The sequence below is a fragment of the Limanda limanda genome, chromosome 6 (genome assembly GCF_963576545.1).
Source record: "Limanda limanda chromosome 6, fLimLim1.1, whole genome shotgun sequence".
NCBI classification, from domain to species: domain Eukaryota; kingdom Metazoa; phylum Chordata; class Actinopteri; order Pleuronectiformes; family Pleuronectidae; genus Limanda; species Limanda limanda.
This window is the reverse complement of record NC_083641.1, coordinates 25,814,189-25,825,910: the sequence shown is the minus strand read 5'-3', so window position 1 is coordinate 25,825,910 and position 11,722 is coordinate 25,814,189. Positions and strand designations below refer to the sequence as shown.

At 42.3% G+C, this 11,722-nt stretch overlaps 1 protein-coding gene across 1 annotated transcript; it reads left to right on the top strand.

Moving 5' to 3' along the window:
• The first annotated feature begins 1,617 nt into the window (after window positions 1-1,617).
• On the top strand, window positions 1,618-10,281 carry cep126 (centrosomal protein 126). The gene is made up of 12 exons (XM_061072590.1): window positions 1,618-1,652; window positions 2,167-2,286; window positions 3,014-3,159; window positions 3,265-3,376; window positions 3,528-3,681; window positions 4,985-6,785; window positions 7,230-7,343; window positions 9,005-9,129; window positions 9,443-9,512; window positions 9,788-9,946; window positions 10,062-10,108; window positions 10,198-10,281. The coding sequence occupies exons 1-12, from the start codon at window positions 1,618-1,620 to the stop codon at window positions 10,279-10,281; spliced, it is 2,967 nt and encodes a 988-aa protein (XP_060928573.1).
• Window positions 10,282-11,722: the final 1,441 nt, after the last annotated feature.

Below are 11,722 nucleotides of genomic sequence, written 5' to 3'. Positions count from 1 at the left end.
AGCCGGACCTGTGTGTGATGTCAGTGGAACATGATGCTTAATGACTGAAACTGGAACCCTGCTTTCTCTTCAATGAGTTACATAAAGACACTCACATTTTTCCATGACGTTACTCCTCTGTCTGAAATGATGGCGGTGAGAAGCTGTTATTCAAGATTCAAGATTTGTATTATCAAATGCACAACAATAACATTAAGCAGTCGCTGGCAATGAAATGCTTGAGTCACAGGCTCTCTTCTAGCAATGCTCAAGTAAAAAATAAAATAGAAATAGTATAAAATAGAACAAAAATAGAATATCAATAATAAAATAGAATATTATTCTTGATGTATCATCAGCTGTTTAATGCCTGTGTGCCATTGAACGTCAAATATGTTTTAATATAAATGTCAATTTAACCTACAATACCTTTGCTATCTTTGACACACACTTGTAAAACCTGCTGTTTTGGCAGCTCTGTCGAACTGTTTAAGGTTCCATTATGAACATTTACCATAAATTACACAATATTTCATCACAATAGACAATGCTATAATGTAATGCTTTAATTGAGTTATTATGATCTGCCTTTGCACAATTTACTCAAACATAAAGAAATAAAAGGTGATTATTTACACATTTTGAATTAATGGTTGAACAGGAAAGTATAAATAACAGCTTGCATCAATATCAGTACATTTCACTTTATTTTAACAGGATAAGCCAGCCTGTGTTATTTTAATTGTTCTTATGGATGTTAGTGCATTGAACTAAGAGTCCTTGGAGAATGCCTATGAGAACCTGTCATGAGGAAAACATTTTAGCCAAAGTCAACTTATGATTGTAAATAAAGTTTTATTTAAATGGTTTGCATGAGTCTCTCTTTGCTGTCTTGTAACACAAAAAACACAAAATACATTTATTCAGCCTATAGAGAGATAACGTAATGTAATGCACAGTTTAGTCAATACATTGCTACATGAGCAGTGATTATCAGGGAGTTATTCACCATATTATGCAGAATTTAAGGCAAGGATAACAATATACATTTTCTTCTTTGGTTTATCACAGTTTACTCAGGCACAGTATCAGTCAAACTGTAACTGGGAAAACTGTTTTTAAGTTCCTACCCATTCCAGAGACACCAAGATCACACATATGGAAATGAGAGTTTGCAAACTATCTAATAAACTTTCATAAAGCAGAATATATCTCATTGCATGAATCACACACAGCTGCCTGCAAACTGTGTGACATCACAGGCCGCTGCCTCTCAACCGTGTGACATCATAGGCCGCTGCCTTTAGAAGCTGTGGCAGCAAAGGCAGCTGCCCAAATCCCAGAGAGGTGATGTAAACAAATACCCCCGGTTACCATGACTACCAGGTAAACACACAGCGAGCAGGAGACACCGACCGAGCTGCGAAGGAGTTTTAAATCCACCGCATACACTTTGCTGATCCACAGGAGAAGTTACCCTGAACCTTTCCCCTTGTGGGTCCACCTGGTAAACATGGATGAGTGAGCTAGCATCGTTAGCATCGAGCTACACCGAGGTTAGCTCCAGGAGGGACCCGCAGCTCGGAGCCTCCCCGGCGGGCTGCAGCTGCCTGAGAGCCCGGTGTGATCCAGCGGAGGATGAGGCTTCTGCACGACAGCTTCTTCTACCACTCGTATCCTCCTCGTGTTCTATTATCTGTCCTGCAGACTCAGAATAATAATGATTATTGTTATAATTATAATGATGATTTGACTTTATCTAGAGAGAAAAGTGCTGTGCAACAATGACTTTACACAAATTCATCGAACATCACACAGTTTAATGTCAACTAAGATGGAAATCAAACCCAGGAAGTAGATTAAATAACGTCTGAAGAATAAAACGACTGAAATATAGGTACAAAATTTGATTAATATGGAAACACATTTGATATAACCTTTTTTTTATTATTATAACTTTCCTTTAGTTTTCATTATTATGATCCTATATATGTACTCATATATTTATTTATATACTTTTTGTTATTGAACAAAAAGCATACATATTGTAAGATTGCTAGAAATATGATAACATTACACATATATGATGTAAAATTGTGAGAACGGGCATATAAATTAAGTTTAAAAATGTAGATAAAAACGAGTCAGATATTTCAAAACGAGTCGTCCTTAGCTGCTCTCTTCCAGAAATGCCAGGTCCGGTGCTGCAAGCGACCTCCAGAATGAGAAGAAACTTATTGCTGAGGAGCAGAAAGTCTGCCAGGCCCGAGCTCGCAAGTTTTGCCTGGAGACCAAACGACGCAGGAAGTTAGTGAACAGATATTATGATTATGATGCAATGTTGTTTTTAATGTATTATGCAGTCCAAACCTGAACTATCAGGATGAGCATCTTTCATGTCTTCCTGGAGGCAGATGCTGACTTGTTGGTGTAGTAGAGTATGAACCTGTCTCCTCAACATGCAGCCTATGGACTATGCTCCTGTCCTGCTTGGGCTTAACACCTTTGAGGGTTAGATGAGATTTTTTCGGTCTAGGCCTAGAAATAGATCTTGAGCTGCAAAGTTCATCCTCAAATGAGGCTCATACAGACGCTAAAAACAACTTTCCTACTCATGTGTGTGAGTTTTTACTGAATGAAGTCCTCTAAAGACTCTCCTCATCATAATCCACACTGTCACACACAAGAATTTATGAAACAATTATCCATTTTCCAAAGTTAACCACTGAGAAAACCCCTATTCTCAGAGCCTAGAAAATCAAAAGTATTTAAAGTTGCATAGACACTAGGAGGCTTCACTCATAGTAACATCCTCCCAAATGTATAATACAAATACGCAGAACTTTATTGACCCTGCTATGTAATTATTGACAGTCTCTGTGAACCCAGCCTCGAGTGTTTGCTTTAATTTATTAATGACCGAACACATCTCAACAAACAGACTCAGGTTTCTGTATCTGAAACACGGCCGGTCTAGACTCAATCAGTGCCAGCGTGCCTCAGGTATTTGCTCAGCTCTGTGTCATGGCCGCAGGGCGTCGGAGGACAGACAGAAGCAGAGGGACGAGAAGGAGGAGCAGGCCAGGGAGACGATCCTGCAGCAACGCAGGGAGAGAGTGCAGGAGGCTACCGAGCGCTTCCAGAGAGGACACCTGCCTCCCTCTCAGAGAAGGAGACGAAGTCAGTCGTGCATCTCACGTACTTCTCTCAGGAATGAGAAACATTGACGACGGTATCAAGACATTTCAGCTTGATTTGTGTTTTTTTTCCTTCATGTGGTTTTAGCTTTTACAAAAGACGTTCCAAATATTGAGGATGCCCTCAGTCAACTTCAAGGCCCTGTGGGTGGTAACACCCAGCAGTTGTCATACCTGTCCAGAAACCACAACATTAACAGGTAAAACAAAGTCAGAATAATATATGAAATATGCCCCAATCACTGCTTTTAGGATTAAAAATGAATAAATGTATATATTTCATTCGTGGCTCTTTCTTATTGTTGGAGGAGTCGTACATGTTACCTTCATTTTTTCTGTGTTCTCTTGAAGAAACTGCAATCCCTCTCTTCAGTCCACCCACGGCCAAGCTCTCTCTGTTGTGGAGGTCCAGACCAAAATGCTCCTGGAGGAGAGGATGACCTTCTCCAAGAACAGCATAGAAGATGACGAGACACAAGAGAAGCAGCAGAATTACAGCCCACAGGTTCGTCATCATTTCAATTTGAATTCAATTCCAAAACAAAACCTTTTGCTATTTTAAGGTTTTCTTACTCTTTCCATGTTATCCCTTCACTTTTGTTAATGATGTTTAATGTTGTTTTGACTCCCACACATAAGGACCAACACAATCCTGAGGCAAAAAGTAATTAGAAAGATAGAAAAATGGACATTTGAATTAATACAAATGATGGTCATAAAGGTGTAATGTAATCTAAAATTCACATCTTTTTAATCTAATCAATTTATATGAGCTTGATCTAACCCCCTGAACCCTTACCAGCAGATATGTGATAACCTAATTTGTAAACTTCTGTAAATAAGTTAGTCTAATCCTGTTATTTTCTACACTTATAATGTTCTTCTCATATCTTGTTGGAAAGGATGCAGTTCCATTACAACTTTAAAAAAAAAACTGCGCTTCAGATATGAATTCATCCGATGTGGTGTGTGAGGAAAAAACTTCAAACATTTTAGCATAACTGGAGCTTCTTTTGATATATTAACCTACACGAGTAGACCCCTAGGGTGCAGCAGTGTGACATGAGCTCTTCACTGTGGTGGAGGACTCACAAGCCTCAGCACACTGTGGTGCAATATGTGTGTGAATATTGTTTCAAACTTACTTAATGTTTCTTTGTGTGTGTGGGACTAGATGGACCCCAGTAGGTCAAAAATAACAATATGTGCATGAAATATAATTTCTTCTTGTATAAAATCTGTAATTTTCCCACCTGACGATTGTATAAACAACATGTCCAACTCCTTTCCAAAGCTGCCATACTGTCCCAGTTTTGTTAAGAAAAGTGAAGTGCACCTTTAACGGCAGACCCGATTATAAATGATAACAGTGAAGAAGGATCTCAAGTCCTGCAAGCACAACAGAAACCTAGTGTAGTTTTCTAGGTGTATTTACCTAGGGTGACCTCTGAACTACAGTCCTGTGTATGTATAAGATATCTACACAGTTCCCTTTAATCACTTCTGTGTCTCAGGCAGTAGCATTGTTATCAAATGGCTCTGCAGAGTTCAGTTGTCCTTATTTTAACTGACTATTCCTTTTTTGGGGATTTCACTGCGACCCTATCACCTTTAACGGCAACATGATCCAATCATGTCTTGTCTTGTGGGACCAATATGTTGATATACTATGTCAAAGTGGAAAGAATTTATCAAATGTGCGATTTTGTGCTGGAAAAAAAGACAAACATTGTCATGGTTAACAGTTTTTTAATGTGGTACATAAAACAATAGAACATGTCAATCTTATTATCTTCTCCATATTCCAGGACAGCCACGTGTCGGACGTCTGTAAGGACAGTTTGGAGAATGAGGACAACAACAATGCTGGAGATAATCTGTGGAATTCCCGCTTTTACCTGTTCGACTCACAAAAGCCGCCGCATACATCAGACCTCACTTCATCAGCAATGCGGCTTCCCGATGGAAACTTGGCCCGATCACAAAAGCAGCAGGAGCCTCAGCAGAAAACACAAGATGAGTCAGAGGGGCCTAACAATAAGATGCACATTTTCAACGCCCCCTGGGGGTTCAGGTCTGAGCAGACGCAGAAGCCAGAGACACAACCTGCAGTGAACGGCGACAATCAGGCAAACTCCACACGAAACAATGCCAGAGACAACATCAATTTCGTGAACACAGTTACACCCGACAGCACAGCACTTGACTCGTCATGTCCAAAACCAGAGGCTCCGTTGGATCTCCGACAGCAGCGAGTCCACGATGACAGACCCTTCGTACATCCGTCGGCTACAGAGATTCTTCTTCCTGCCAAAAACGGCAACGGCAAAGAGATTTCGTCGGGGGCTCCCCCAAAGCCAAATATTTTCCTATATGATAGCAACATAGATAATTCCTCACGATACGGAACACTTTGGCACACGGGCAAAGAAAACCACCATCTCTCATCCCAGAAAGAGCCCAGCGCTTCCTATATTAACTTCAATAAGTTTTTATACCCGGAGCCCGTGCTGCAACATGCTCGCCCGTCCAACATTCAGGCAGACGCTCTCAAATGCTTCAAGCATCCCGAGGAGGGAGAAGGAAAGTTGCCTCTCTCACTCGGGGAGCCGCGTTCAACGTGTAACGTCAGATTCCTTAAGGGGATTCTTAAAAAGACGTCCAGATACGAGTCGGGAGATTCAGCGTGTGTGCACGGCTCAGGCCGAGAGATCTTTGCAGAACAAGTAGCTTTAGCGATCAAAGATAGTGTTGAATTGATCCGGGTTAAGATGAATAAGGTGAAGTGCAACCCTACCAAAAAGAAGGTGCATTGGTTCGATGAGGTTTATGAGGTGAAAGAGCAGAATAAATACAGGTCTGCCATCCCGTCTCAGTCAAAGAAAAACCCAGAGGACCACCAGCAAAGTCTTGCTCCAGTCCCAGGGGCCCCCAAGCCTGGACCCAGCGTGACCCCTGCAGCCTCCACTGGTTATCACTTTACCAAGCAAGCGTGGGCAGATGTTGGGGTTCAAGTCAGTTTACCCCGGGATAGAGCAGAGGAGGTCAAGGTGCTGCAGAACGCCACCAGGTCCACCGGCCCCAAGGCCCCTTGGAGAGAGAGCTCCGCCCGAGCCAGAGCGGCTCCTGTTTCCTCCGGGGCTAGAAAGGGCACCGTCATACGACCTCAATCTGCCACCGAGCTGAATCGGATTGCCAAAACACAAGGGAGGACCATGGTGCCCCGCCCACCTCCCCGGATGGAAGCGGTGGAGGAGGAGAAGATGGCGTATGTCGCCAAGGCTCCATATGGCGTGGATCACACGTGTGGTGTCAACAGTAAACACGCCGGGGCTGGAGAGCCGGCCCAGCGCAGGGACGCCTCGGGAGGCTCACATCATGTAATCAGAACAGATAGCGGTGTTGTGCACACACCGCTGCCCCCCCCGTACACATGCCCCGGCTCAGAGGGCATGGCGAAGAGCAAGCTTAGCTCAGGTCACCAGGAAACTCCGAGGAGAAGAGGCACGGTGTCCAATGAAAGGGCTCTCTGTTTAGACTTCACTCCCACGGACGAGGAGATCTCACAGCTCTGGCACGGCGTCCGCAGCGCCTTGGCCATCAAGGACGGTAATGTATATTTTGGCCGCCCGGCCCTCACACTGCTCAGGCCTCGGATTGTGTGTTTGCGAGGAAGTGTTATTTAGAGCTGCCCACAGTTTCTCTCAAACCTGTTTCTCTGCCCCCATTAGCTGTCAAACTGAAACCAAACTAAGATAACAATGTGAACTCTTCGCATACGGTTGAATCTCATTGAGGCCGAATCCAGTCGATGGACTGTGTGTGGTGTTTGTGTGACTCGCAAAGTTGTGTAGGCAACCAAGGAGATCCATTTGTCATCATCTACCCATATCCTGTGTCTTCCTTGGCACCACTTCCTATGTCACACATTTGAATAACTGTTCTTTTCGCGTCTCGTATTTGGATCCTGTAAAGTTCTCTCGACTATACACTCGCACAGCAAAGGGGAGGAAAGAAAGAGTAAGCCTGTAATATGTGGAAAAGTGGACTTAGTTGACCCTAAAACCTTCCTGCCTTACAATGGCCCCTTGTCTGCCGCGCCTCGAGCCCAGGCCAATAATCTGTCCCATGTTGCCATCAGCAGCGTCGCGGTGTTATCAGCCACAAGTGATGACCTGCATTTTCTCCCACAACATCACACAGGACTGTTAAAAAACTTGCTTTAAGCAAAAACTGCTCCTGGATACATTCACAAACTCTCATTTAGGATTTGCACAGCTGAACAGATCCAGGTTTGGCTTCATACTGGGAAACTAAAAGCTTCTTTGTCTTTAAATATCATCTTTAATAGGGCAAATATAATTATTGCTATTAAACGGTACATTTACATGTTACAATTAGGGTTGCAAAGGGGCGGAAAGTTTCCGGTAAATTTCCGGAAACTTTCCAAAAAGTTTCTATGGGAAGTTAAGCTCGGGAATTTTGAAAATAATATCAATGGTATTACTGGGGAAAAACATATTAGCATGCTGATTGATGATTGTTCATCTGTTCATCTAGCCTATTTCCATTCATTTATCCATCAATTGTAAAATATGTTTACAGACTATTCCAATTGTTTGGCTAACTATTTATATCTCTGGCATTGCATTAGTGTTTTTTATCAAACTTTTTTCTCATCTTATTCTACAGAACAATGCCACGTGCACTATCTCATGTGTGGAGACATTTCACCCCATCCAATGTAGAAGGAAAGGCTGTGTACATTTGCAAATACTGTGCAAAGACCTATGTTAAGAATGACACAACGATGCAGAAGCATAAAGTCAAGTGCCCAAAGTTTCCTCAGGGCTCAAATCAGCCTATGACAAAACAAAATGTTCATATTTATGTCTGTTTATGACAAGGTAAATACAGTTAGTATAAATTACCCACATTATTTCCAGTTTATTCCTGTATATTCCCGTTAATTCCCATGAATTCCCATGGAAAGTTTCCAGGTTTGAATATCCCCCGAATTTTGCAACCCTAGTTACAATCCTAGGTTGTCTGTTTTCTCAGACCCTTGTAGTCAACTTCACAGACATCTTCTCTTCCTGCATTAGTTGTGCCTGTTGTTGGAAACTTGTGTCTGACAGAATGTAGCGTCGAGCCGGCAGATCACCGGCGCAGCAGCATATCACAACTTGTTTTACTGCGTTTTATTGTCGACCTCCAGCAGCTGTAGTGCCGATGACGGCAGCAGGCCGGAGGAAGTCAGGTGACGTCGTAAAAAAAGAACAAGGAACCAGGAAGTTGGTGGAAGGATGTGTTGGCAAAACTCAGGAGACGTTTTTTTGTTTCCTGTGTTATTTCTGCTGTCGATGACATCCTCATAACCTGAACCATCCGACACCATGGCAACCAACGTCCTCTGATCTTAACAATGCCTCATTTGAACTCAAACCTTTATCTTTTCCTAGACCAAATCAAATTTGTTTTAATTGTTGTAAACAAAGGTCTTAGGAGACGCTGTGTAGTCGCTCGGGTTAAACGACTTGTTGGCGACAACTACAACTAAAGTAGAATCAGTCCCAACAATCAATAATTTAACTTTAATCAAGCTGCACCAAAATGCACAGAGAAATCATTCCTCTAAGCGTTCCTGGTTTTCCATCAAGATCCATGAATTATTCTCTGGGAAAATCAGTGAAAATGTCAAAAACGTCAAAGAAAAGTGAATGTGAATTTATGGGCGTGCTCTCACCACCTTCTATTATCATCCACAATTATGTAGTTCTATTTTTTCATGTTATTCTAACGATTCTGACTAATGCCTTTGCTCTCAGAAAAACTCGCCCCCAGATTCAAGGCGCCGGAAAGTGGGCGTGTCTTCAGGAAACCCTGCTCGGAGCAGTGCAGACAGTCTCCTGGCTCCGGGAACAGGAGGCCTCCTCCTCCTCAGACCTGTCAGGTACATGCACGCCGATGCCCTGTGGGTGGTGGGTGGGGGGTGGAGGGGGGATTTTAAATAATTGATCGGTGGAGGGGTGTGTTTGAACTTGTTGAATCAGTTCACAGTCCCTTTAATGTCGTCCTCGGTGTTAAACCTGACGAAACACAACTATTTATAAGTCTATAGATTTTCAGTAAAACTAAGAATTGACGCAAAATGTGTTGTTTACTTCTCGCTCTGCCTGTTGTGCTTGATTGCTACTATTACTACTACTCGAATATCTTATATAACATTAATCTGAGCCTTAAATAACTTTGTTTATTTTGTGCAGCCATCCAAACAGTCGACGGAGCCAGGCCGAATGTTTCCCAATACGTGCAACGTGGCCTTGACACATGAAGGTATGTGTTCAGTGCATATCAGCATTCAGGTTTCTGTTATAGATCAGATAAGCTTTTCATTTCCAAGAAACTGTCGCCTGTCAAGCTCAACTCATTAGACTTCTCTCCTGCGTGTTTTAAATACCCGAACATTCTCATAGACAGTAGTAAGTAGATTTAGAAAGAAAGACTAAAGTGCAGCCGTATTTTACACATAAAAAGAACTGGCAGAGTAAAGTGGAAGCAGGTGAGAATAGAATACCAGGCCCTTGACGTGATGCTGTCTGTGCTCTCAGCCCAGTTACACCTGGCTGAAGGACACGCTGCCGGCCGACTGGAGGAAAGAGAGATGGTAGCTGCCATGGAAACGGCCCAAACACAGGGCTTCACCACCATCTCCCTGGAGGAGCAGAAAGTCCTTCTCTCGCTGGAGAAGCTCGACCACCGGCTGCACCGTGAGCGCTTTGTAATTGTTGTGTGATTCCAGTCAGAGCTGATCCTCCGCAGTGTCGTCGTGTTGTCATTTTAAATGCAGGGTATAACCTACATCCGGCCTCTCTCTCTTTGCAGGTGTGCAGAAAAACACGCGATGCCTCGGGCTGACGGATGCTGCCTGTGTGAGTGTGAATATCTGCAGGATTCACTGCTTCTCTTATTTTTCTTGCTGAGCATGTTTTAATTCTTTATTTTCTTCTGCTGTTTTCAGACAAAGGAGATGAAAGTCACAAACCACCACAAACCCCGTGCATCCTCGGCTAACGTCCCCCTCTGGTACCTGAAGAAGTCCTGACCGGTGCATTACACCCTGAGTCAAACTCCGAGAGCAAGCACTTTATTACCTTGTAAAGCAGATTTAGTCTCTTTTAAAAAATGAAAGTGCCTTCTGGTAGTATCTGCTAAGAGATAAAACACACTGGACTGTAGATAGTTAAAGTTAGAAAATACCAAAGTAAAATGTAAAGTTTGTGTGCCTGAAATTATTGTATGTTTTATCTGCTTCGGCAAGAATGTATGTAGTCACAAAGATGTACTTTAACTTATATTAAGCCGCTCATTAAACAATCAAAATCAAAGTGCCTATGAAGTCATTTCTACTTTAGAACACACGATCAAAACCAACAAATTATACACTGTAAACTTATATAAGACGAATATAAATCTATATATCAGAACTATGATTTAAAGGAGAATCTAGTTTGGGACCATATTTGACTTGATTAAAGTGTGTTATCGATACACTGATAAACTGAAAAAGTGCAGTATGTGTGTGTGTGTGTGGCCAGATTTGCTATTTCCTAAGCTATGCAGATATGTCTATAAAGCGACGAGGACCGGTTTGTTAAAGTAAGAAAAGACCAAAGTAAAATGTAAAGTTTGTGTGCCTGAAATTATTGTATGTTTTATCTGCTTCGGCAAGAATGTATTTAGTCACAAAGATGTACTTTAACTTATATTAAGCCACTCATTAAACAATCAAAATCAAAGTGCCTATGAAGTCCTTTCTACTTTAGAACACACGATCAAAACCGACAAATTATACATTGTAAACTTATATAAGACGAATATAAATCTATATATCAGAACTATAATTTAAAGGAGAATCTATTTTGGGACCATATTTGACGTGTTATCGATACACTGATAAACTGAAAAAGTGCAGTATGTGTGTGTGTGTGTGTGGCCAGATTTGCTATTTCCTAAGCTATGCCGATATGTCAATAAAGCGACGAGGACCGGAAAGGGTTTATAAAAAGACGTGTTGCGACAGCGAAGGTGTGTTTGTCTTTCCTCGACGGCTGCAGAAAGGACGATTATGTCCTGTGCACATGACTCAACCTACAGGCTCAACAAGGTGAGCCTTCCACAGGGCCTCCGCTCCTCTGCTCCTCCAAACTCTACCGTTGCTCCACTATAAAAAACTATTTCATTTTAATTGTCCACTGCTTATTAGTGAATAAGATAGTTATTAGTTAGAGGCTTCTCTCCCGCTTGCCAAAACAAAAAGTAGGTGCATCTGGGGGAAGAAATAGCTGCAGGGATTATTGATGTGAGTTCAGTGGCCCCTCCTTTACCAGCATGTCTGGTTTTGCCCTTCAGTCCGCCTGCTGGAACTTGCTGCAGGAGGTGGAGGAAGCCCAGGCTCATTTCAAGTGTCGGGTTTCCGACAGTAATGAAACTCTTCTTGGTTTGACTGCAGGTTTCTGACTCTGCTGCATATGATGCATATTCTT